At 42.7% G+C, this 26,649-nt stretch overlaps 2 protein-coding genes across 7 annotated transcripts in view; one reads left to right on the forward strand and one right to left on the reverse strand.

Moving 5' to 3' along the window:
• PCSK7 (proprotein convertase subtilisin/kexin type 7) overlaps positions 1-7,605 on the reverse strand; it is a 31,903-nt gene extending 24,298 nt beyond the window's left edge. The window contains exons 1-4 of one of the 4 annotated variants that reach the window (XM_020989677.2): positions 7,501-7,604; positions 2,952-3,122; positions 1,918-2,415; positions 781-915 (exon numbers count right to left, since the gene is read on the reverse strand). In XM_020989677.2, the coding sequence (XP_020845336.1) occupies positions 781-915; positions 1,918-2,403 (621 nt within the window). In that variant the 5' untranslated portion in view covers positions 2,404-2,415; positions 2,952-3,122; positions 7,501-7,604. The other 3 variants (XM_020989679.2, XM_020989678.2, XM_020989680.2) reach the window with 3 other exon arrangements.
• Positions 7,606-8,150: 545 nt separating this feature from the next.
• RNF214 (ring finger protein 214) lies at positions 8,151-26,341 on the forward strand. Of its 3 annotated transcripts, XM_020989681.2 has the most exons (16): positions 8,151-8,223; positions 10,155-10,293; positions 11,241-11,802; positions 12,515-12,574; positions 15,121-15,261; positions 15,489-15,628; positions 21,345-21,413; positions 22,343-22,439; positions 22,563-22,651; positions 23,062-23,152; positions 23,801-23,899; positions 24,072-24,448; positions 24,576-24,708; positions 24,907-25,014; positions 25,300-25,395; positions 26,086-26,341. In XM_020989681.2, exons 2-16 carry the CDS (start codon positions 10,184-10,186, stop codon positions 26,149-26,151), a joined length of 2,238 nt encoding a protein of 745 aa, XP_020845340.1. In that variant the 5' UTR covers positions 8,151-8,223; positions 10,155-10,183; the 3' UTR covers positions 26,152-26,341. The 3 variants fall into 3 exon arrangements, with proteins under 3 accessions (XP_020845340.1, XP_078012993.1, XP_078012992.1); XM_078156867.1 differs by lacking the exon at positions 21,345-21,413; XM_078156866.1 differs by lacking the exon at positions 8,151-8,223 and having other exon boundaries at positions 9,788-10,293.
• Positions 26,342-26,649: the final 308 nt, after the last annotated feature.

Genomic DNA, 26,649 nt, shown 5'->3' on the forward strand with positions numbered 1-26,649 from the left:
GAAACAGAATAGGGTGGGGAGGGAAAGGGAAAGGTTACTCACTAGCTGGTTGCAGAGGGAGGAGGAATGGATTAATGAGGCAGTGGTTTCAGGCAGAAGGGCAAAGAACACAGGATGCACTGATCATTTCCATCCCACTAAAGCTCTGTGGCAGGGCACAGTTCACTCAGCTCAGAAAGAAGGAAAAGATAGGCACTGTCTGCTTTTGGGTTAATAAGCTCACTCTACACCTCTGGGCTTGTTTTCTCTAGAGTAATGAGCAAAGCCTGGATTGGAGGATCTCTCAGGTACTGCTAGCTAGAGCGAGCTCTGTGCTAAGATTAGAGCATAGGAGCAAGGTAGGCACAACTAAGTCTGGGCACCTAAGTGGCTTGTCACTTCCATATGACTGCCTACTTTCCTGATATAGGGAGGAATGAAAAGAATTTAAGCATCCTTTGGTTAGTGGTGAGACTACCTAAAGGACAGGTTTTTGGTAAGAGGACACTCTTCCTCCCAAGTAAGCACATTAAGTTCTGGGGAGAGGGTAACTGCCTGTAGTGAGGACCAGGATCCAGGATGTGTTGAGTTGGCTTTCCCTTGACAATGGTTGGGAGTTACTCTCTAAGTTGGACCACTGCCAACTTAGAGCAACTTGGGGTAAGGGAAAGAAGCTAAGAACATCAACGCAGCTTCCAGGGGCCTTTAAGGAACAAGTGGCAGAGAGGATTCCTCTGGGTGAAATAAGGTGGAAGTGATGGAGCATGAAATGTGGTGACCATGAAAGCCAAGAACACTCACATAGTTAGGTTCAATGTCCTGGATGGTGTGCTCCACCCCATCATCCACCACCACCACAGTCACCCCTCGTCCTGTCACATTATGCTCCCAAACCCCTGTCACGTTGATGTCTCTGCCTCGGATTCGCCGGTTATTCTGTGGGAAGAGGCTGAGTCACAGGCTGTTTCCAAGGCACAAGGATTCAGTAACAAGACAACAATGTTCAATAGCTCACTGTGGATGTGGGGAAAAGGGGTAGGGGAAGATGCTGCCCAGTCTGCCACCCATACCAACTCAAACATCAGAGAAAGCTTCCAGGAAGGTCTAAAAGTGGGTACAGCAAGTGTGGATTTTGTCAAAGAACGAGTTTCCTGAAAACTTTAGTGTTACCCAATTTAGCTGAATTAAAGGAAGTGAGCAGAAGGGGCAAGCCAGAGGAACATAGTTCTCTCTAACCCACAAGAACAGCTTTGGCTCTAAGCCACTGAAATACTCCCTGGAGCAAAACAGGTAACTGACTATCGATAAGATGGTCTTACCAACTACAAGTACAAACAGTTCAGCTTTATGTAAATTTGCATTATGCAAATTCTGAAAGAAATCCCCATTCCAAAAAAAAAATCAATGTTAACTTTATTGTACATTACTGTGATCTCTCCCTCCCCTCCTGTCCTTCAGCTCAGCACTCCATGGCCTCCTATCATCCCACTCCAAAAAAAACCCCTCCAAGTAAAAGCAAAAGAATGGACAGGTGGAGAGATCACCTTGCTGCCACCGCCGCCGTCTCCACCACCACCACCTAATAAGGGGGCAGGGCTTGAGACCTTGGGTGCTGAGAGAGGAGACCTCTGCAAGCTCCACCCACTCCTCTGGCCCCACAAGTCTGACTTAGGTCTGTCCTCTCTCAGGCACGGCATGTCTGTTCCCTGCCCCCACATGTTTGCCCCACCATGTAGCTGGCCTTGGCCCCTGTGTTCCTCCTCCTGTTCTCACTTCTCTGTCCCTGGTCCCCACATGTCCTTGAACCACATGTAGGCTCCCTCCCTCCATGGCCTCAGGCAAATTCACAGAATAGTCCACTTACATATAGCAATAACTCTCTGTAAATACCTGGAGGGTACCTATCCAAAGTGGACAGCAGGAAAGGGCTAAACTCACCAGATGCCATTGCTGTGGGTACTTGGGGTCATTGAAGAGCACACTGCGTTTGGCACGCTTCAATAACCGCTGCTCTGAATGCCAGCGCACGGCTCCATGCCCAGACAATACTGCCTCGGCCTGCTGTCGGGCAGCTTCCTCCTGCTGGACCCCAATGTGGCCAGGGGGCTGGATGAAGAGATAGTGCCCCTGAAGCTCCCCAATGCGTCCGGCATTCAGCAGCCCTGCGGCCTGGGCCAGGGCGTTTGCCTGCTGCTCCTCACTCTCTTCCTTGCCCTCACCCTCCATCCTGTCCAGAAGAACAGCCCAGCTCAGCCCCCTAGGACCCTGGGCCTGAGGCCCAACTGTCTCTGTTAGTTCTAGGGCCATGACCAATGGAACCAACAAGAAGAAGCCAGTTCCTGCCAGCCAGAGGCAGGCAGGCAGGCTCAGGGAGGGCTCCAGGGCAGCACTCCATGGTTGTACTTTCTGCCTCCCCTTCGGCATCAGAGCGGCAGGCTGCAGACAGAACAAACGCATCAGAGACAGGGGAGAGCTGCTGTCTAGAATAGTCTGAGAGGACAGAGGTGGTGGTGGGCTCATGGCCAGCGATATCCTCTCAAATATATAAGGATATTTCTGGTCCTTTACTCTCACATACACCTAGCCCTGACCAAAGGGTCCATATAGGAGTACGGGGATCAGGTTAGGTCCAATAAGAGTTGGATGACTTCTCCTAAGCACACTGGGAAAATCCCCAGAATGTTAGGCCACTAGGCAAGTTTCTATACCATTGTTAGACACAATGTTATTTTCTCCCACTCCATTCCCCCAATCTTAAGTGCAAAAAGTAAGTCACTAGAAAAGTACCTGATTGCTATTTAAAGGAAATCCCACCCTAGCTCTCCCTTCTCTTGGATGTTGGGGTGGGGGTGGGGTGGGAGAGGAAGGTAAGGCATGGAAGCATGCTTCTTTTCAATTCTCTCAGCTAAACCCATTGTAAGTCACTCTGATGGCTCCTGCTCTTCCTATTAGGAAGAGCACCTGGTTCCCACCTGGTCTCCTTGTGGGGCTGCACTCCCGGGTAAGTTGGCCACATCAGGCTCATCTTGTGCCAGAACAGAAACAGCATCACTTTTTCTGTGGGCAATGGAGATTCAGGGCTCTGGTTGCATATTTGTGGGCAGCAACAGGATCCTGGTATCCTGCTGTGTCCTTCCTGAATCCTAGAGGTGGAGATAAGCAGAGATAAGCAGAAAGCACTAGAGTAATTCTCTCTTTTATAAAAAAATTTTTAATTAATTTATTTTGAATTATCAACAATTACTTCCATAAGCTTTTGAGTTTTAAATTTTTCTCCCTCTCCCTCCCCACGATGGCGCACAATCTGATATAGACTATACATATATATTCCTATTAAACATTTTCACATTACTTATTGTAAGTAAGAATTAGAACCAACAGGAGGAACCACCAGAAAGAGGAAACAAAACTCAATAGAAAAGAAAAAAATAGCAAATAGTATGCTTCGATTTGCATTCAAACTCCATAGTTCTTTCTTTGGATGTGAATAGCATTTTCCAACATGAGGCCTTTGGAGATGTCTTAGATCCTTCCATTGCTGAGAAGGGTTAAGTCTATCAATATTAGCCATTGCACAACGCGGCTGTTACTATGTACAATATTCTCCTGGTTCTGCTCATTTCACTCAGCATCAGAACATACAAGTCTTTCCAGGTTTTTCTGAAGTCAGCCTGTTTATCATTTCTTATAGCACAATAGTATTCCATTACATTCATATACCACAACTTGCTCAGCCATTCCTCAATTGATGGGCATCTCCTCAATTTCCAGTTCTTTGCCACCACAAAAAGAGCTGCTATAAATATTTTTGTACATTGTAGTTCCTTTTCCCATTTATATGATCTCTCTGGGATATAGCCCTAGAAGTGCTATTGCTGGGTCAATTGCACTGGATCAATGTACATTTTTATAACCCTTCGGGCATAGTTTCAGATTACTCTCCAAAATGGTTGGATCATTTCACAAACTCCACCAACAATGCATTAGTGTTCCAATTTTCCCACGTCTGTCTCCAACATTTGTCATTTTCCTGTTTTGTCATGTTGGCCAATCTGATAGGTGTGACGTGGTACCTCAGAGTTGTTTTGATTTGCATTTCTCTAATCAATAGTGATTTAGAGCATTTTTTCATATGACTATAGACGGCTTTAATTTCTTCATCTGAGAACTGCTTGTTTATATCCTTTGACCATTTATCAATTGGGGAATGACTTGCATTCTTATAGATTTGACTTAATTCTCCACTAGAATCATTTTCAAAGCTGCTGACTGGTGATCAAGTCTCATTTTCAGGGAGCTAAGATGAGACTCAGATTGGGGAAGCAATTGGCACCATAAAGCCAGGCCAGGATCACAACTTAAAAGTCCTGCTCATTATACTGATCACCATAGCATACTTCTTCCTTAGAGCAAACAGAAACGCCCTGGAGAAGGTTTTGCCAAAGTTTCCTTAACCTCTTCCCAATCTGGCAAAAAGCCAGTGGTACCACTGCTTCACCACACACTTAGTGAAGGAATCTGAGAATTAGAATGGTAAGAACTGTTTAGTCAAACCCTATCTGAAGAGAATCCCCACTATAGTATTTCTGACAAGATGTCACCCATTTTTTCCTTGAAGATTTCAAAAGAAAGGGAACTTAGCACTACCCTAGGCAGTTCATTCCATGTTTGGCCAGCTTTAAGTCTTAGGAAATTTTTTCCCCTTATCTCAAATGAAATCTGTTATTTTTGCAGTTTCCACCTTTGCTCTTAGATCTGCACTTGGTGTGGGGGTTGGTGGCAAGCATAACAAGCCTAATTTTTCTTCCACATGACAGATCTTTGTAATATTCAAGGATAGCTACCATGCCTCAGTTTTTCTAATCTTTAGCCTAATATAGCCACTTTCTTCAACCGATCTTCCTGTGGTAAGATCTTCAGTCCCCTAACTATCCAGCTCCTTTCGGTCATCCTCTTCTGAACACACTCTAGCTTGTCAATATCTTTCCTAAAAGGTAGTTCTAAGAACTAAACACCGTCCTCAAGATGTGGTGTGACCAAGGCAGAGAATGGGGGACTGTCGCTTCTCTAGGCACTACTCCAGGCCTCTTTTAATGCAGCCTAGAATGGCACTGGCTTTTTTGGCTGTCATTTAACATCAAAGTAGCAAAGATGAGTATATAACACTGTTGCTTCATATTGAACTCCAGGTCCACTAAAACCTCTCAATCCTTTTCCACATGAAGAACTGTTCAAAGGGACACCTCTCTCATCATCTACTTGTATTTTTAATTCTTTGAACTCAAGTGTACCACTTTACATTTAACACAATTAAATTTCTTCATAACAGAAATAGCCCATCATTATAGTATATCTAGCCCTTTTTTTGAATAACTTTGGATAACTCTGCCTTCCTACATTAACTATCCTTCATAGTCATATCATCTGCGTATCTGAGAAGTGTGACACGTACATCTTCATCCAAGTCATTGCTAGAAATGTTAAATAATATTTTGCCAAGGTCAGACACCTGCAGCATTCCCTGAGGTATCTCCCTCCAAGCAGATTCTGAGATAGTAATGGCATTTTAGGTCGAGTCATTCAACCAGTCCTAAATCCACCTAATTATACAAATATCTAGCCACATTTCTCTATCTTGTTCTACAAGGTAAGCATGAGACTTTGTCACATGTCTTGCTGAAATCCAAGTATGCTATATTTATACCATTCTCTTAATGTACCTATCTAGTAACCTTATCAAAAAAGGAAGTGAAGTTAATTTGTTATGACTTGTTTTTAGTGAAGTGATGATAACTCTTAGTGATAGCCACTTCCCTTTGCAAACAGTCACAAATCCTCTCTTTAATGTGTTCTAGAATTTTATAAGAAATCAAAAGCAAGCTCACCAGCCTCTAGTCTGAAGACTACTCTCTTCTTTTTTTGAAAATGGAGATAACAGGGGCAGTTAGGTGGCGAAGTAGATAGAGCACTGGTCCTAGAGTCAGGAGAACCTGAGCTCAAATTTGGCCCAGACACTTGACACTTACTAGCTGTGTGACCCTGGGCAATTCACTTAATCCCATTGCTTAGCGCCCCTGCCCCCAAAATGGAGATGATGTTACCTCATCTCATCCTCTGTATCCTTCAAGATTCCTCTACTTTTCTATAATTTTTTAAAGATCACTGCCAATAGCTCATGAAAAAATGCCTAACTGGTTTGGGTGTTCCTGAATGGAACACTTTAGTCTGCAGAGGTATCAAAAGTATAGTGGTCACCTGGCCTCAGGACTTCACTCTGTCCTCTCTCTGGCACCTTCCCCCTACCTTTTAAGCTTTTTATGTGTGGTCTTCCCCATTAGATTGTGAGTTCCTTGAGAGCAGGGACTGTTTTTTGCCTTTCTTTGTATCCCCAGGCTCTAGCACAGTACCCAGAACATAGTTGGCACTTAATAAACGCTCACTGATTGACTGATAAGTGGACATAGGGTAGAGCTATATGGATAAAGCATTTATTAAAGTGCTTACTAAATGTCCGGTGTCATAGTGTGTTAAATGTGGGAATGCAAATACAAGCAACTAATACAGTCCCTTTCTTCAAGGAACTTACATCAAGGAGAGCTGGCTGGGAAATGATGTGGAGGATTGGTTCCTAACGAGATAAAGTGAAAGCTCACCAATCAGAGACCCCTATCCCAGGTGAGATAGGGGAAAGAGCTAGGCAATTGAGAAATTCAACTCAGGTACAAGAAGCAGCTGGCACAAGAAAGGCACATGGCTGGCTATTAAGCTATTATGGGATAGGTAGTGAGGCGAGCAGAAGCAGCATTGGGTCCCATTAGGCTTCTCCAAAAGAACTAGGAATTCAAAAGATCTGAAGCGTTTTAGAAGAGGAAACAGCTCACAGCTGGGGGGGTGTTTATAATTATTTGTGTACAGGTTGCAGGATGTTAGGTTCTTTGAAGCCCAGAGCTGTTTAGTTTGGTTTTCGCCAGTCACCTGAACACATTAGGTGTTTAACCAATGTTTGTTGAGTTTAAAGAAAAAACGGGGTAGCCCTGGGGTCACGTGGGAGAGGTCGACCGGGTTCATGGTCAGGGCACCAGCTCTCTAACTTGGCACTAAGCTTTCTGGACTTCTGCAAACAGATCCCAACCCACTTCGCTTCCTCCTCCAGGCCGTCAGGCCTCAACCCTTAGAGGCTAAGGGAGAAGAGGAAGCAAGTGCATTCAAAGAAGGCCAGGAGTCCAGGGATCCGGGCTCCAGTTCCCCTGCCTCTACCCCCGGGTGAGCACCGGTGAGTTCTCCAAGGCGCCCCCCCCTCCGCAGAGCGCACGCGTGCCTCCGCCCCCGTCCCCTCCCCACGCGGTTTGTCCCACGCTCAGTCACTTCTCGCACCTCCAACCTTAGGAACTCCGAGTCCTCGGGGATACAGTCACCTCGCGCGCCACCTCCAGAGGTCCCTACTCTTCTATTTCCCCCGGCGCCCCGGCTGTCCCAGGCCCTTCCCACTTACACCTCTCAGATTCCACTCCCCCGCTGTACCTGACCAGCAGCGGCCTCCGGGTGCTGCGGTAACTCCAAGCTTCCACAGAGCCGGGGCAGCCGGTGACAGTATCGTCACTTCCGGCTTTGGAGGAGCAGCCAATCACACATCGATCCTGCGGGAGGGGGCGGGGGAGGAAGAGGCTGGGCAGGTCTGAGCTGTGGCGGGGGAAGGGTTGAGGTTTCTTCCTCCAGTTTTAGCAGGCATGCACAAAGTTCCGCTGTTTCCTCGGGGACTTCTAAGAGTCCTTCCTTTATTAGAATTTCTCTTCCTTTTTTTTTAAAAGAAATTATCTCATTATCAAATGAGAGAATATTTATTTAAAAAAAAGTGCTTAGCGCAGTGCCTGGCCATAGTTGATGCCATATAAATTATTTCCTCCCCTTCTCCCCCTTTCCCCGTCCTCTTGGCGCTTCTTGTGAAAAGGATTATCTTAATTCCAAGCATGGGGACAGCCCCTCTCCAGACTCCGTAGGGTTCAGGTACTCCTAGTTCGCTAGCTCCCGGCTGTGACCGGCAGGGGGCGCCGTCGGGGGAGGCGTGGCGCTCTCTTCTAGCCGGCGGGCCTCTCTTCTCCCCTCTCCTCCCGGGGTCTCGCCCCCTCCGCTTCCCGCCGCCGGAAGTGGGAGGTGCCGCGCGCGGCCCGGCTCCCGACCCCTCCCCTTCCCCCTTCCTCGGGACCCCCTCCCCCCTCCCCCCGGCCGCGCGCTCCACCCGCTCAGGTGCGTCCCTGGCCCTCAGCCCCAGACCCCAGACCTTCTCCCCTTTCCCTCCCCGCCAACCCCGCCCCGTCCCCGTGGCCGCGCGGCCGGCTCTGGGAGAGAGCGCGCGGTGGGAAGCGGGGCGGGGGGGGAGGGCGTGCGGTGGGGAGGGGGCGCTCGGGTGGGGCGGAGGGGTTGTGACGGGGCCAGAGAGGGCCTAGCCCGGTGGGCTGGGAGGAGGCCGAGCCTGGGCGGTGGGGGCCTGGACCGGGATGGACGCTCCGGGGGAGGGCCTGGCCCGGGGCCGTGGTGGGGCGCACTGCACGTCGTGGGCAGTGGGCAATGGGTGGGTGGGGGGAGAGGAAGTGAATGGGGGGAGCTGGGTGGACAGACTCCCTTTAGCTTTGGGGCTGTGCTTGCAGTGTTCCATCACCCTCCTTTGTCTCCTTCCCTGTGCACCCCACCTCCTGCAGCCTCTTCCCTTGGGGACACATTCGGAAGGGTGGGGAGGGGCGGGGCATGCAAACCTGCCCCTCGCCCCATAACCCGGTCCGCAGGTGCTGCACCCTCCTGCCCCAAGTGCCTGTAGATCACCCCTCCCCCCTCTCTTTTTCCATTCTCCCAGTTGTTTTACTTGGGTTGTGTGTCTTCCTGGACCAACTGAGGGGGTAGTCAGGTTTGCCTCACCCCAAACTCTTTCGTATATGGATGGTCTGTCTCTTTTCTAGCGATAATCTTAATCTTGGTGGGTTATCCTTTGGTTTTTGGCCAGGAGCTGAAAGAAGCGCTCCCTTGGGAACAGATGATACTCTCCTTTGTATAGTAAGGGAAACTGAGGCATAGAGCATCCCAGAGCAAATCAGTGACAAATGAGAGTAGAACATAGATCTCTAACCCTTAAAGTTATACTTACAACCCTTTCTCATCAGTAACCAGGGAGGCCAAAATACCTTTGTCAAAACAAAACAAAAATTCTTACTTGTCCCTAAAATTATATTCTGAGTCCTTATTCTTTTTCTCAGAGGTAACTGAATCTGTGGAATAAAGGAAAAGCTAGATAGATGCTTTTCTTGACTGTAATTCCCACACATCTCTTTGGAGGTGTTGTTACTTGCTTTCTTATTTGAGTTATTTGTTAAAAGTGTGTAGCACCAGTGCCTGACACATAGTAGGTGCTATATAAATGTTTATTTCCTGTATTATTTTCATGCTATCGTAGCTTTTGATACTGTTGTGGTAATATGAGAATCTTAAGTGTCTCTAATACCACTCCTCCATGCTATTTGAAATTGCAAAAAAAAAAAAAATCCCCCCAAGACAGAAACACCTCCTTGAAATTAATGGAGAGATAGAACCACTTTTGATAAGATAAGGTAATCATGCATACATATTTACACATCCATATGACACATATAACTTATATCTTTTACATCTGCATGGGTATGTGTATATAATATATGCAAACTATATATGTAATGTGATGTGTATACGTATATATGTAGACCTATGATTTTTATTTGTAAATATTATACAGTATATATGTTTGTGCACATAAAGATACACATATGTAAGTATATAATTTCAATTCAGATTGAAAAATAATAGATTTTAATTATTGATAATATTGAATACAAAAAATTGAGCCAGTAGACTACAGAGGAGAGGGTAGTTCTCTAGGACTATACTTTCAGAGCCATTGTTTTAAATTAATAATGCATTTTTACATGTGTTTGGCAAAATTACTGTAAAGAGTCCCAATGTTTCTGATATAAATGTGGCAACTACTGAAGATTAAATATTCACTGGAATTGAGCCGGTGACTAATGATATTCAGAAATGGAAGTGCCTTTTAGAATTAACCCTTCTTTCCCCCTGTTTCTCTGGGATATTTCTGATTTGTGAACATTTTGAACAGGAGAGATAAATTTGTTTCAATGCTTTGATACTTGCAGCCTGGGATTTGTTTCTGAATGCAGAGAGCATGATGGCTTCTGAGCTAAGCAGTGATTCGGCCTCTGCTCTTGCTTCTCAAGAAACTGCTTCTGCCTCCTGTGGTTCTAACACAGAGGAAGGTCTCCCTGATGGTCTCAGGTAATGTGTGGGTAGTTGTTGAAAAGTTGTAAATGGGTACTTAAAAATATTTGCTGAATTCTTGGGGAAAGTTTAATGCTCTTTCTTCTGATGGCTATTCTTAGTCTTAATGGACAGATTCATACACTTTGTGAGATGGTCAAACTGAATCTGAAATGAAAGAATTTTCCTCTTCTAGTTTCTTTTGATCTTATCCCTACTGCTATTTCATCTCCTCCAGGAAACCTCTAATTAGCCCCACTCTGGTTTAACTTTGCATTTTCCTAACCTGTAAAAAACATCATACTGTTTATTAGCTTATACCACATCATGTTATTGTTTTGTTAATATTCTCTTAGTGTTTCATGTATGGTATAGGTTTTGTCCTCTCAACTTAAGTTCCGTGTGGATAGTGACGTCTTCTTCTGCTTGCAATAGAATCATAGAACTGGAGGATGGAAGAGATCATCTAGTTCCAACCTCTGTCCAAGTCATTAATCACATCTACAACATCCCCAACAAATGGTCGTTCAGTCTCCACTTGAAGACCTCCTGTCATATATCCCACCCATTCCATTTTTAGACAGTTCTGATTGTTAACTGACTTGAAATCAGCCTCCTTATAATCTCTATCTGGTGGTCCTAATTCTGCCCTTTCGAGCCAACCATAATCCCTCTTCGACAGTTCCTATCCTTCTCATAGTGTTTATTATAATTAGTTACAGCTTGTTGAATGAATTCATTATTAGATAAAGTTAATAGATCTTATTTCACCTATGGAAACACATTATAAAGTAGAATATATAACTATCTGGATTTCCTGATTATTGGGTTCCCATTATAAATAAAATAATCTCTGTAGTAGCATGGGGCAAATGGGATTGAATTTAAAATTAGGTTCTTTTTCAAGATTGTGATGAGAGGAAATTATGGGGAGCTACAGTAATTTTAACTTGTATTTTCAACAGCCCAGGAGATACATCTGTGCAGGAAAACAAGAGCTTGTCTCTGTTGATAGGATCTAGCGACCAAGTGATAACCAAGGAGAGTAGCAGAGATGTTAGTTTGGAACATGCAAAAATGAGTCCTGGTTCATCAGCAGGTGACATGTTACCAAGCACAGAGGACCATTCGACTTTAGGAGGCGACTTGGGATCTACAGCTCTTGATCTTCCTGGAAATGGTTCCATTGACATTCAGACTTTGTCCCTGGGTACTGACGCTTGTCAGTCTGATGTGGAGGATTTGACAATCATAGCAAGAGAAGAAGAACACACACACTCTGGGGATAGCCTGCCACCACCTTCTCTGCCCCATGAGGCAGAGTGCCATGTGAATCATCAGAATACCTCCAGGGATTGTTCAGAAGAGGAATTACAAACTTCTGTCCCACTGGAAGGTAGCGAAGATACAGGCCTGGATTACCGACCTCCAGCAAATGGGGAGAATGGGGTTTCAGGAGACAGAGCTGGTCAGGATGTGGATCAGGATGGCTCATCCTTGAAGCTCTCTCAGAACATTGCTGTGCAGGTCAAGTGTCAGGTTTCAAATGTCAAAACCAGAACTTGGGGATATTGTTGAGGGTGGGAGACAGTTTCTCATACCTGATGGAAAATGTACTGTGCCATTCTTTGTGGGTTGCTGTTCCAAAGATGTCTAGCATTACTTCTATATAGCTCCATCCTGCTGTTAAGTAAACAGTGTTTAGACTGATGTAATTAGCAACTTTATGTCCTAGAATTAATTCTTCACACTGTTTAATGGACACGTATGGAGTTTTATGTCCCTCATAGTAAGCATTGCTCATTTAGGATTCAGATTTGCTCACGTTTATCCTTGTGCTAAAGATCCTTATTTTTCTGTACCTACATCTTAGGAAGTACAGTGTGCCTTGCCTGGTGGTGTTAGTTCTTCTAGGAACTAGAGTGCTTTATTAGAGGAGGAAGTAGAGTTTAGTAATAGAATAGGTTTTAGTAAATTCAGTTATCATCTCCAGCTTTTAGACTCATCTTTCAGTCTATTGCTAGGTCTTTGCTGAGTCTGTTTTCAAGGATGATTGTTTATTACAGTATCTACCTTGTCTCCCTTGCTCCATAACTGACAGAAGGAATAGCAAAGGGTTGGCTCCTTAGGGGTGTCAGGGGCACTCTGTGATGGAGGGAAGAATATCAGTCTTGGAGCAGTTTTACTACTTTAAAGTGTCTCCAAACGGCTCTGAATGTGATTACTTTTCCCTTTGCAGACTGACTTCAAGACTGCTGATTTGGAGGTGAATACAGATCAGGATATTGAAAAGAATTTGGTAGGTATTTGCATGGTGATCATGAAGCTTGCTGATCAGCAGTCATGGAATCTTAGAGAGTTAGAAAGGTCCTTCAAGAGCTTTTAGTGTAGCCTTTCATCTAGATCAGGAATTCCTTCTATAATATCTCTGACAGGTGGTCATCCAGTCTCTTTGCTTGAGTATTTCCATTGATAGGAAGTTAACTATTTCACATATCTGCCCCTTTTACTTTTGAACAGCTCAGATTTTTAAAAAGATTTTTTCTTATGTTTTGATGAGATTTTCCAGTATGTAACTTTCACCTAGTACTTTTCCCTCTTGAGACAGCTAAGTGGGCAGAAGGATAGTATGTTGGACTTGGAATCAGGAAGAACTTTGTTCGAATCCTCAGATACTTATTAGCTGTGTGACCCTGGGCAAGTCACTAATCTCTCTGTCAGTGCCAGTTTCCTTATCTGTAAAATGAAGATAAAAATAACACCAATCTCATAGTGTTATTGTGAGGATCAAAGTATCTTGTCAGCCTCAAAGTTCTATGTAAATGTTAGCTTTTATTAGTATTATTAAACAGAATTCTAATTCCTTGTCCACATGGTAGCCTTTGAAATATATGAAAACAGCTATGAAGAAGTGATTTGATTGGCCTTACTTGCATACATTCTAGTATGCCATTGTTTTTAAATGTGGTGCCCAGAATGGAATCTGGCATTCTGGTTGTGGGTTAATCAGTGTAGACTGCAGTGGAAATACTATCTTGTTTGGGGCATTGTTCTTCTGGTAAAATAGGCTAAGTACATTAGCCATGTGCCATCCATGTGACCTAGTTTGTATTGATGAAATTCTTCAATCTTTTTTCACCTAAGTTGCTGTTGTCTCCATCCTGTGCTTTTGTAATTGGTTTTTTAAAACTAGGCGAAAGATTGCATTCATTTGTATTATATTTCATCAGTGATCACCTTGCTATGAGCTTGGCAAAATCCCCAACCCCAAAATATATGTTCATTTGAATGTATCTTTGTGGTAATGAAATAAGGCTATTAATGCGGACATCTTGGGGTCAGAGAGAGAGCCTCCAGGGCAAGATGTGTGAATTAAGTGGGGATCAGGCACAAAGATTAAAAGGAAGTAGTTTGAGATGAGAAAGTGGAATGATTTTTGCAAGTTGAAATTGGCTATGAGGGCAGTCGGAAACAAGGACGTGAGCTAACTAGAAAAAGTAGTAGAAAGGTTTGAAAATTGAAAACACTTCCTGTAGAGAATTTGCCCAGCTAGAAGAAAAAAAAACCAAAACTTGGAGAAGAGGAACTTTTATCATAAAGCAGTGCTAGGTGACATGTTGGAGAGTTTGAGTGCATAAAGAAAGGATAGATTCAACCTGAAACTCACGTGGACGTTGTGCTTGACAAGAAAGGATCAAGGTTGCAGGGTAAAGGAGTAGACTGTCCAACCTGGCAGTTAAATTGTGGTTTTATCACAAGGTGATGGCAAGGCAAGGCAGATTAATTTTGAGGTTGTATCCATATGGTGGTTGTGCAGAAAGTGATTCCTCAGTTATGGTATAAATGTAAGTTATTGTTATCTGTAACTTAATATTCTGTGATAACATCGATGTGAAATAGTTTCTTTCACCCTAACTGAGTTTGTTGTGCCAAAGACTCACCATGGAGATAGGTGAGCTAGAAAGAAATAAAAAGGAAAAGTCTAAAGAAGAGAAACTCTTGATTCCTTGGGTGGTGATAGTAAAGTTACCAGAGGTAGAATTCCTGCATGTTTGGAGAGATCCTGGTTCCATTTCGTCCCCTCAGCCCAAGGTAATTAGCTTGGTCTTGGTCTTTTGTTATATTTTCTTGGAGAGGCTGTTGTTTTTGCTTTGGTAATGAGTCATTTTCACCCATAGAGCTTTTAAATGTGCCTTATGTTCCTTTGCTTTCATAACAAACAAGCTCAGTTTGAGTGTGTACTGTTAATGCAGTTTGAGTCTAAATTTTACGTGGTGACCCTATAAGAAGTGTTTTCAGAAACCATTAACTTGAGCCTCTTTAGTAAAGTTGCAGAACCTCCTTGAAAGGTGAGTAATGCTGTCCTTGATTTGCTGATGAAGGTAGAAAAGTTGAGGTGAGACATGAAGGCACTGGCAGAGCTGAGCCATGGTCTCTTAGAGACTTGGATGCTTAACCATTCATTGAGTAGATTTTTCCTTTTGTGAAAAGTTTTCTAGACAATCCAACAGAATGGAGTACAGAAAGGAATCCTTCCCAGGTTCTTTGTCCCTTTCCTGGTGGTTCTCAGAAGGGCTCTCCAATCTTCTTTCTCAGGGGATATATTTGGTTAGAATGTAAGCTCTCTGAGGGCAGGAACTATTTTGTTTTTTGTTTTTGTGTCCTCAGCACTTAGTGTATTTGCTCAGTACATAGTGGGAATTTAATAGATGCTTGTTGAGTTGAATTGAGGCTCTTTGTTCTTTGGTGTTGCACATTTTGTCCTCTCTTGGAAAGTCAGCTTTCCTCATTTGGTGAATAAATAATATAAAACCCCACCACCTTTCCTCCTATGGTCACTGCCAGGATAAAATGATGACAGAAAGGACACTGCTGAAGGAGCGGTACCAGGAAGTATTGGACAAGCAGAGGCAGGTGGAGAATCAACTTCAGGTGCAGCTAAAGCAATTACAGCAGCGGAGAGAAGAAGAGATGAAGAGTCATCAGGTATTCCAGCATGTAGGCTTATTTTAGCCTCTGATCAGACTTTGCTTTTGTTTTTCTCTCAGTGGAAATGAGGAGAAGTATAGATACCTTAGCAAAACACTTAAAACCTTTTTGGAGTGTTTTTTCTGGCTGCTCTCTTCTCTCACGTATTTGTGTTGAGTGGAGATAACCTTTAAGCCAAACGTCACAAAGTTACCTCCTGTATTGTATGATTGTTAAAACCTTAGGAGATATTAAAGGCCATCCAGGATGTGACCATCAAGCGACAGGAAACAAAGAAGAAGATAGAGAAGGAAAAGAAGGAGTTTCTTCAGAAGGAACAGGACCTGAAAGCTGAAATTGAGAAGCTCTGTGAGAAGAACAGAAGGTAATTCATTCTATTAAGAATAAAGGAAAACCTTATGGGATCTGCAGACCTATTGACCTTTCCAATGTTATAAATACACCAAAGAGCTGGTGCCACTTATGGTCTTACTGGTTTCTAAGTCAATAACAGAGGTATGTTACACCAATAAGTTAAGAAGAGGAGTAACTGAGGATATTTAAACAGAGGCTAAATAATGACTTGTCGGGGTTGTTGTAGAATGGATACATGCTTTTGGCTTAGGAACAGATTGAATGAGCTTCAAGGTCTGTTCCAGCTCCAAGATTCTATGATTTTATGAGGTTGTGTGTTTTCTGAGTATTAAATATCCCATGAGAGACTTCCATTTGACATAAATTCTTTCAGTTAATGCTGTCTTCTTTATGGTGACTGGTTTTCACAGTATTTTGCGTAATTTTATATATATAATTAACATTTTTGCTGCTTATTACAGTGTTGGAGGTTTCACTTGGTTTTTCAGTAGAAGTTTTCCTAAGTATTACTATAACATGTTCCCCTATTCTGTTAAATTTGGAGTTCTTTTTCTCAAATGAAAAAATAAAGTCTTCGTTCATTTCATGTTAATTCGTCCTATTAGCAGTATAGTTTATGTGTAGGGGTTGTCTTCATTTGTGTGAACTATGGGTATGAGACTCTAGGTTGCTATTCCCAAATGTAGCCATTTCTTTGATTTTAAGAAGTGTTATGGTCCCCAACATACCTTGTGTGGTATTGATTCTTGGCTTTTACTCGTACTGTTCCTTGGGTCTGGAACTTTCTTCTCCCTCCTCTTTTGCCTGTGCAGATCTTAATTACCTGACAAGACCCATCCTCAGGGACCACCTTTCTGTGAAGCTTTCCCCACTCAAATTAATCCACCATGGCTATACTCTCTTCTGGACTGCCATGGCTATTCTTGTCCCTTCCTTTTATTGCTAGTTAACTTTTGATGTGTTTATGTTTTGTCTCTTCATGGAGATTGTAAGTTTCTTAAGGTTATAGACCGTGTCTTTTTGTTATACTCCACAGTACCTTGTTAGAGGGCTGTGTTCCTAGTATGCAGCCAGATATTTGTTGAATGACTAAAGTGCTACCTCCAACAAATACTCTTTGGAAGGCTTTGAACAAACACCTTAATTTCGTGGTGCTCATTCCTCCTAAATAGGAATTGTGGCATTGTCCCTTTTCTGTCTCAAATGGATATTTTGAGGATGAATAATATTAAAAAGAAACCCGTAAAGTTCTTTAAAATGTTTAGAGTAAGGTACCAAGTAAATACATCTGAAATGGATATACATACACACTCTCAAACAGGAGAAGCACTGAATTTTGTCATGTATCTACATTTCCCTTGGAAAACCTTTCTAGTTGGCATACAGAGTATCTTGTGGCTGCCTACGCTGGGGGCAGTTTCTGGCTTGAGTTGCTTCCTAGATTGGATCCTTCAAGGTTATTGCTAGCATCAGAAAGGCGAGGCCACCACCACATTGTCCTTGGGATAGGGCTGCATTCCAAGCTTCCTGACTTTGACAGTGAAACCCTGAGAAAGGCAATGAATAGCGCTGTGCGAGATGCTGAACTCGTATTTTGAATGACCCATCAATTGATCCGTGTTCCTGTCTGTAACTCAGGATGAGTAGCAAAAATACTGCAATGCCAGTCAAAATTCATTTTGCTTTCATGCTGCATTCTTTGTTTTTGATGTGTATTAGAGTGATAATGGCTTGTTTATAAAGCACTTTACATACTTTTCTTATTTGGTCCTAACCACAGTCTTGTGAGGTAGGTAATACAGTTATTATTGTCCTCATTTCCTCATCCTAGGTGAAGAAACTGCAACTCAGGTTAAGTGACTTGCCCATATAATTAGGAAGTAGTAGATCAGGGATCTGAAATAAGATTTTCTGATACCAAATTCAGTGCTTAGGTAGGGATGCTGTTGTATTTTATAGGTGGAAGTACTGCCTTACTAGATGACCTGGGATGTAATTTTGTATAAATAATTTTGGAAAAGTCACGTTTCTCCTGAATAGAAAATGAATGATGGTTAAGGCCTTCTTGGGAACTCACCTGCTTCTCTTCTCTTTAGCTGGTATATTTTCAGGTTAGCATATGGAAATTAAAGGCTTATCAAGAAATTAAGGCTTATTAGGTACAAAATAGTGGGAAATGCAAGAAAGTATAAGACCAAGGTCCTTCCCTTCATGGAATTAATTGTCTTATTGGGGAGCAATCCATATGTGAAAAGTTAACTAACAATGTAAAGGATCATATGATTTTTGCTAATAAGTGGTATGGATAAATATTGCCAAAGGAATTCAGAGGAAGGAGAAACATTTTTAGGTTAGTGAAATCAAAGAGTGATTTGTGGAAGAGGTAAGACTTGAGCTATACCTGGGAAGAAAGATGGGTGGGATTTGGATAAGGGGAGAGGAAAAGGAATTTCTGGTCAGAGGAATGGTTTGGCTGGAAACATAGGCTCAGTATATTTGAGGTACAGTAAATGGTGACCAGGCTGGTTGGGGTAGGATTCATGTTGGGAGTAGTAGAGTACAAGATTGAAAGGATAGATCGGGGCCAGGTTTTGGGAGACCTTAGTCTGTGGACTTTATCTTTTTAGTAATGAGGAGCCATTGGAAATTGTTGGGCAAAGGAGTAACATAATGGAAGTAGTATTTTAGGAAGATTAATCTGGCAGCTGTGTGTAGGATAAATTGGGTAAATGTAACTAAGTGAGGTGATAACAACCTGAACTAGGATTGTAGCAATAGGAATGGGAAGTAGACGAGAGACTTTATGAAGAAATAATCAATAGAGTTTGGTGCCTCATTAGATACAGGAAGCAAGGGAAAGAATGGAGCTAAAGATGAGAGTCTTAAGATTCTGAGTGTTAGTGATTGAGAATACTCTTGTTGGAAATTGAGAAGTCAGGGGTAATCAGTTTGTGGGATAATGTGGTTTGGGTTTTGACACGTTAAGTTTGAGGTGACAGTGTAATATCCAAGTGTGCAGTGCAGTGAAAACAGAACTGGACTTTGAGAAGACCTGACTTCAAATTCCAGTTCTTCTTGCTGAGTCATGTAATCTTTCTGTGCTTGTTTCCTCATCTGTAAAATGTTGGGCTAGATGATTTCTGGTCCCTTCCATGTCCTGGGGAGATGCACTTTGGGGAATGCTTACTTAAGTTAGGGCGTGGAAGAGAGAGAAGTAATAGTTAGCTGAGAGAAGGAGAGTAGAGCAATGTCGTATTGGCTAAGGAAGGTGAGTGTCAAGAAGATGGTGGCTAAGAGTGGTAAATGGTTGCTGAGAGGTCAAGGACAGTAGAAACAGAGGAAGAAGACTGTGGGTGACATCAAGAGTACATTTTCGGTGGAATGATGAGATGGAAGCCACGTTACACGGAAGTTAAGGAGTAAATAGGTAATAAGTAAATGGAGGCAGCAGGTATGAACCATTCATTTGGAAAATTTGACAGAAGGAAGACGAGAAATAGTATAGTTACCTTAGGAAGACATCAGGGTCATGTAAAGTGTTTTGTTTTTTTTAAGGTAGAAGAAACCTATGCGTATTAAAGGCAGAGGAGTCTAAAGTAAAGTGTTGATAATTAAAGTTGATTGAGAAAGCAGATCTGGGTCTTAGTCCAGGCCCTTGACTCACTGTTGAGTATAATACAAATCATGTTAACATCTATTCTCCATTCTGTTAAATGAGAATATTACTTGACCTAATAAAAATGTGGTAAGGATATATGTAAAATTCCTCTTTAAAAAAAGTTTCATAATTTAGTATTGGCAACAAAAAAAATTAAACTTCCTTGGGTAATGATCTATGTTTAAATTACTATAACTCATAAAAAAGCATACTTTGAGTCACTGTAAGTCCCCATAAGGATTATTTGTTCATATTTGTATTCATTTTTATATGGTCATATTAGTGTATACTCTGTACTTTTGGTTTTGCTTTTTTTCAGTTTACATTATTTAAAAATAGTCTTTCTAGATTTCTTTCTGTTCCTTACACTTATAGTCTTAATTGCATTTTAGTATTCCTTTACGTGAATGTTCCACAGTTTATTTAACCATTCCCCTATTGATGGACATTTAGGCTGCATCTAGTTTTTTGCAATTGCCAATAATATTGCTATAAAAATACTTGAACATTGGGTTTTTCATTTTGATTTTGATAATACTTCTAGAGTATATTTCAAATGATGGACTTACTGGGTCACAGAGTATGATTATTTTTGTATCTTGTAAAGTTTCTTTAAGAAAGATGTTCTAGGGATTTTTTAAAAATTGTAGCACTATTATTAGAATATCCAACAAGCAAGCCAGACTTAAGGAACATGTATAGGTCCTAAACATTTGAACCATTAGTAATCCTAGTGATTCAAAGGAACTACTTCCTTTACTTATGTTGGCATATTTTTCCCATTGATATGAGGCAGAAAGGATTTTTCTAATTATAGTAGTGTGAGGGCATTGTATTTCCTGAGCCTAAACATAGTGGGAAAGGAAGACGGAGGGAATAAACATTTATTAAGCACCTACTATGTGCTAGGCACTCTGCTACGTGCTTTACAAACATCTCATTTGAGCCTCTCAACAACTATGAGAAGTAGATGCTATTTTCATTCTCATTTTACAGTTGAGGAAATTGAGGCAGACAGTGGTGACTTGCCCAGAGTCACATAACTAGCAAGTGTCTGAGGCTGGATTTCAGCTTAGGATTTCCTGACTCTAGGCCCATCACTCTAACCACTGTACCACCTAGCTGCCTCTGACACACAGTAAATGTTTAATAAATTCATTAAACAATTAATTTAATAAATGCTTGTTGATTGACTGACTCAAGTAATAGCATGATAATTTGGATGATAGGTTTTTGCTAGATAAGAGGCAGCAAGACTTAGTGAAAAGAGTATTAGATATGGAGTCACAAGACCTGGATTCAAATTTTGGTTCTACTACTTTAAAACCTGTGTGATCTTGAACAAATTACTTACACTTATTGGGTTTCAGTTTGCTCATTTGTAAAATGAAAGGGTTGGACTTGATCTCTCTAACCAAATCCCTCCGCCCTTTTATTCAGTAAACATTTATTAAGTGCATGCTATGTGCTAGGTATTGTGCTTAGGCTCAGGGGATACAAAGACAATGCAAAAATCCCAGGAGATGTTTAGGACATCATAGAAGCCATATCATGTTGTACTAGATAACCTCAAAATTCCCTTCCAGTGCCTAAACCTACATGCCAGTCTATACTTCTAAAATATGGTGCCATTATCAGAAAAAATAATGGATTAGAGAGACTGCTCTTCTGACCCATCCTTAATTTTATGTACGAGAGAATTCTGATGGCACCCACTGGTTTTCCCCTAGTACTTGAGGAGTAGAGAGTCTAGCAGGGAAAGGAAATAGAACTGTTATACTGTGGATCCTCAATTGAGAAAGATCGCCCTGTTCTAGAGAGTAAACCTCCATGGAAGGACTTCCTATGGAGTGGCAAAGGACAGAGGGGACAGCCGGGTCTCTAGCTAGCCAAGTCACTCAAGTCAACCTCAGCTATCAGCAGAATGACTAATTTCCCAGGCAAATCTTTGAGTAATCCCTGAGGAAGACAGAATGGGAGATGAGGGCAAAGCAGGAATGTGTGAAAGAGGAAAAGGCTGCAGAAACTTCAGGAAGTGAATTGGTCTCTCTCTCTCTCACACATGCAGGTTACTGGAAAATCAGGAGGAGAAGGAGAATAAAATTGTTTCTCTAATCGCAGAACAGGCTGAGGAAAAGTAGGACTATTTCTCTTAAGATCATTTTTATCCCTTTCCCCATCTTTACCTTTAAAAAAATCATTTAATGTAATTTAAATGTTTACCTCACTTTCTTCTCCCTTGTTCTGAGTAATCTTGTTACTCCCAGCCATAATCCTGCTTTGAGTCAAATATGGTACAGAAGGATACCCTTTCTGGACCCATTCTTCATTAGTGCCTTCAGTCCTATATATGAGTGTGCCACCATCTATGCATCAAGGAGGGAGGAGAATAAAGGGAATGGAAGATAGATGGGGATAGTGGTGCATAACCATCTTCATAATAGCTAGGAAAATGGGGTGGTGAAAATAAAATAGCCAATATCTGGTAGCAGGTAAGCAATTGCTGCCTGACAGGTAAGTGTTAGTGTACACACCTTCCTTAGTTTTCAGTTCTTTGCTATCACAAAAAGAGCTTCTATAAATATTTTTGTGTTCACGGGACCCTTTCCTCTTTGATTCCCTTGGGATATAGGATTAGTAGTGGCATTGTATGCTGCTGCACATAATCCTGCAAGTCAGTTTCCATAGGTGAAGCAAGGTGGGAACCATGAAAGACTCCCTAATAAATTTGAGTCTTCCTAATTTTAGCTTATTTAAATTTGGGGCACTGTTGGACTTCTTTTGATGGCTCTGCCTCCTAAATACAGCCCTTAGCAAATGGAGCCAGTAAGGCACTGTGTGTTTTGTTCTTCCTGGAATTTCATGTGTAGGACCATGGCACAGTCTTAGAGTACTTTAAGCATCACCTCTCTAAAACAGTTCACTTGCTTTATAGTAAGGCTCTATTGTTCAGGCTTACCTTCTAACTTTATCTTGGACCAACTCTGGGTCTAATTTTTGCTTTGCTGTGCCCATCAAGCCTGCACCCCATCAATCTTGTCCTTTTTTTTTTTTTTGGTCCTTCAGGGAGCTATGGGAGATGGAGCTAGACAAGCTCAAGAATCAGGATGGTGAGATCAATCGGAACATTATGGAGGAAACTGAACGAGCCTGGAAAGCTGAGGTAGGGAGGGGCTGATGTCTCTGGAAACCATTGTTGGTGTGGAAGTCTATACGTGTCTGCTTGTCTGTCCAAAGATAGCCCCACATGGATGCAAGTTAATAAGCCTTTTCGTGGTTTCTTTAGATCTTATCACTGGAAAGCCGGAAAGAGCTGCTGGTATTAAAGCTGGAAGAAGCAGAAAAGGAGGCAGAGCTGCACCTGACCTATATCAAGTGAGCCACTTCCCTGGGGCCTGGAGCTCACAGGCCTGAAATTCAAGTTTAGACCTTTACTTCACCGGCTCTCTGAAATCCTGCACTGCTGAGTCTAGTTCTATACTGTCAGACTTTTAATACTATAATTTGCAGTTGTGCATTGAGCTTCCCAAATAGGTAGGCTTAAGTTTCTGGGGATTTACTTCTACTGGTCACCTGCTGCCCAGGCATTTGGAGGACCTATGTAGAATGGTGGAGGCAGAAAATCTCTCTTCCTTTGTTGGGAAGCTCTACTTTGAATGTAGAACTAGAAAACATATGATTTACAGTGGGACAAGAAACTCAGAACTCAGATGTTTGTTTTGTTATCTTAAAGAGTGAGGTCAGCTTCTTTCTCTAACTGTAAATTCCTGTTGCTTTTTGGAAAGGTCAACACCTCCAACATTGGAAACAATCCGTTCCAAGCAGGAGTGGGAGACAAGATTGAATGGAGTTCGGATGATGAAGGAGAATGTCCGGGTGAGCCTAATGTAAAGCTGCTGACTCAGAAAAGAGTTTCTGTAGTGTGGGCAGTTTATGGCCAGTTGCATTGATGTATGCACATATACATAAGAGTAGTGTTGAAGTTTCACAGAATTATGTGTGAGATTTGAAAGGGACATGGATGCCTGTCTAGTCCAGAAAGCCACCTGGTATAGTAATCTTTTCTGTATCATTCTTGACAGATGGTCCTTTATCCTTTGTTATGATAGGAATAATAATAATCATCATCATTTAAAAACACTTTAAAATTTGCAAAGCTCTTTACAAATATTTTATTTTATCCTCACAATAGCTCTAAGAGTTAAGTGATATTATTATCCCCATTTTACAGATGAGGAAGCTGAGCAGACAAAGGTTAAATGACTTCTCCAGGGTCACAGAGTTAGTAAGTGTCTGAACCAAAGTCTTTGCTGACTCCAAGTGGAGCAGTCTCTCCACTATGCCACTTAACTGCTATTTAGACACTTTCAGTGACAGGAAGCTCACTGCTTTGAGAAACAACCTGTTCTATTTTTGTTTCAAGATTTTTCTACCGTGTTCCCATCATCTTCCTTATCCAGAATGAGGCTAACGTGCCTCTTTAGTTTTCTGCTGCTGGGTAATTTCTTAATCTCTCTTTTCTAGGACCAATTTAATAACCATATCCAACTGGTGAGGAATGGGGCAAAGTTGAGTAGTCTTCCACAGATCCCTACCCCTACTCTGCCCCCACCTCCTTCAGAGGTGAGTAACTTGTCAGTGGGGAAGCTCCTTCTCTGTGGTGGCCAAGTCTCTGTCTCACAGTTAAATTTGTGAAGCTACTGGGGACCACCTCTATTCAATTTAATAGTTACTCAAATGATTTTTGCTGCCATTTCCTAAATATTCTTTTTTTTTTCTCTCTCCCATTCTGCAGACAGACTTCATGCTTCAGGTGTTTTCACCTAATCCTTCCCTGGCTCCTCGGATGCCTTTCTCTATTGGGCAGGTTACCATGCCCATGGTCATGCCCAGTGCAGACCCTCGTGCCCTATCCTTCCCGATGCTGAACCCTGCTATCTCAAGGCCCAACCAGCCCTCCCCACCTCTACCTGTCACCCATGGGAGAAACAGTCCTGGCTTGGCTTCTCTTGTTGGTCCCCATGGTCCACATGTGTCCCCTGCTACCTCCCTCCCACCTCCACCAGGCTTGGGTGGTGTTAAGGCTCCCACTGAATCTCACCGACCTCAGCCGGTGGACAAACTAGAAAAGATCCTGGAGAAGCTGCTGGCTCGGTTTCCACAATGCAACAAGTAAGTTTCTTAAGAAGGATTAATACTCTGAAAGATACATTGGGATACAGGTACAAGAGGAAGACCCACGGGGGTCCCTACAGATAGGGAATGACATCTTCATCCCTGCAATCCTCTCCCTCCTTAGGGCTCAGATGACCAACATCCTTCAGCAGATCAAGACAGCACGAACCACCATGGCGGGACTGACGATGGAGGAGCTGATCCAGCTGGTGGCCGCACGATTAGCAGAGCAGGAGCGCTTGGCAGCGAGTGCTCAGGTAAGGCTCGCTCCTTGGGGGAGAGCTCAGTCCCAGAAAGTTTGTACAAAGCATGTAGGAGGGAAGAGGTATTGTTCCTGGGGACACATAATCTGCTGTTTCATTTTGCTAGTCTGAAAAATGTTGGTGGCTCCTTTTCCAAAAATGCTTAGTTTGCTAAAAACTTCCCTAGTTCTAATTTTTATTTTTTGCCCACAGCCCCTTGGTCGGATTCGAGCTCCCTTGTTTCCTGCTCCCTTGGCTCAGATGAACACTCCCATGTTCCTGCCCTCTGCTCAGGTGTCTTATCCTGGGAGGCCTACACATGTAAGAATTTATTTCCTTGAAAGCTGGGATATAGGCAAATTTAGTGGGTTGGGAGATGGAGAAAAACATAAAGTGTTCTTGCCTTTGGAACTGGGAAAATGGAAAGGAGATCCAGGCAGGGGTCTGTATGGGGTGTGGAATTGGAAAAGGTTTGGTTTTAGGGAAGAGAGGCCAACTGAACTATTTTGGTGAGTAGGTATGCATGTAGGATCATGGGCACAGAGGAAAGGAATGGTCTCAGGACATAGAATTGCCTCTATAAAGTGTGCCTTGTTTGCCCTGTAGGCTCCATCTACCTGCAAGCTATGTCTAATGTGCCAGAAGCTTGTTCAGCCCAGTGAGCTCCACCCAATGGCCTGTACCCATGTGTTGCACAAGGAGGTAGATACTCTATCCTTTTTAATCCCTTCTTTATCTTCTTTTACCCAGGGGTTGGTATAGCCACTAACTGTACAACAATGTGGGTCCTTGCCCTAGGTTTAGCCTGGGTTTGTTTTGCTGAGGAACCTTAGATGGGAGGAATGGAATGAAAACCTGATCCCAGTCTTATAACTCCATTAATGGGATGGGTTGAAAGTTACTTAAAACAGATTTCCTCTGGCAATCCACTTGTTCCTCATTCTCACTACATCACTAGACAGAGGCAAGAATACTTAAAACTGCCTGGCTTGTGGGAACATCAGGATAAAATCTCTATCTTTCCCACAAAGGGGGGAGGTGATGGTCCTAGACTTTGAGGGGAAGAGTGTTGGGAATGAAGAGAACCCCTTTCTGCCCGTGAAGGGATCATGGTATGGAGCCAATCATATTGGCTATACATCAACAGCACTCTCAGACTGTTGGAATTTAGTATTCTCTTTATAATGAAGACCTACTTCTTTGCTCTAGAGCTGGTCTTTCTGGGCATGTCCCAGGGACTCTGCTCACACTGTCAGAACTTTTGGCCCCTTATTCTTTCTTGCTGGTCATCTCAAGCCTCAGTGGCACTGTGCCTGCTCCTCCCACTCCCCCTTCCCTTGCCCCCAGTAGCAAACAACTCTTAACCTTAAGGCTTCTCTTTCTCCTTTCCAGTGTATCAAATTCTGGGCCCAGACCAACACAAATGACACTTGTCCCTTTTGTCCAACTCTCAAGTGATGGACCTGGCTGGAAAGGAAGAAGAGGAGAGACAGTTATGAACAGGAAGGAGAGGGTTCAAGATTCTAGAGCTCTATATTTATACAGCAGTGTGTACTCATGCCATGTACATTTTTATTATATAGGTAATGTGTGTATAGAAAGTCTGTATGCAAACATTCATAAATGAAAGTATGTATATTATGCAGAATTTTCCGTTCCCCCTGGTCTTGCGGTTTCCCTTGATATATGGTACAAGTCATAGGAAAAATAGTATGCACTGTAGCATTGAAATGATGGTATTCTTGCCCAGAGTTATTTTCAAATACAGTATAACAGACGACGCCGGGGAAGCTGCTCTTGCTGCCTGACCACCTTGCTTTGATTTGGCTCAGCCTGCAGCTCCATTTCCTTCAGTCACATCCCTTCTTATAGGATTGAATCCTGGTGTTTGCTCGGCTGTCTAACCAGATGCCTAACTCACAGGAAACCTCAAGACATTTCTGCATCATCCTAGAC

The sequence above is a fragment of the Phascolarctos cinereus genome, unplaced genomic scaffold, assembly GCF_003287225.1.
Source record: "Phascolarctos cinereus isolate Bilbo 61053 unplaced genomic scaffold, phaCin_HiC Scaffold_726;HRSCAF=1367, whole genome shotgun sequence".
NCBI classification, from domain to species: Eukaryota; Metazoa; Chordata; class Mammalia; order Diprotodontia; family Phascolarctidae; genus Phascolarctos; species Phascolarctos cinereus.

What these genes read in the sequence shown, in the direction of transcription:
- RNF214 (XM_020989681.2), top strand. Translation starts at nt 10,184, where the DNA reads ATGATGGCTTCTGAGCTAAGCAGTGATTCGGCCTCTGCTCTTGCTTCT. An exon ending in CTGCACCTGACCTATATCAA is followed by an intron (nt 22,652 to 23,061) that starts GTGAGCCACTTC and finishes CTTTTTGGAAAG; the next exon opens with GTCAACACCTCCAACATTGG. An exon ending in ATCCTGGGAGGCCTACACAT is followed by an intron (nt 25,015 to 25,299) that starts GTAAGAATTTAT and finishes TTTGCCCTGTAG; the next exon opens with GCTCCATCTACCTGCAAGCT.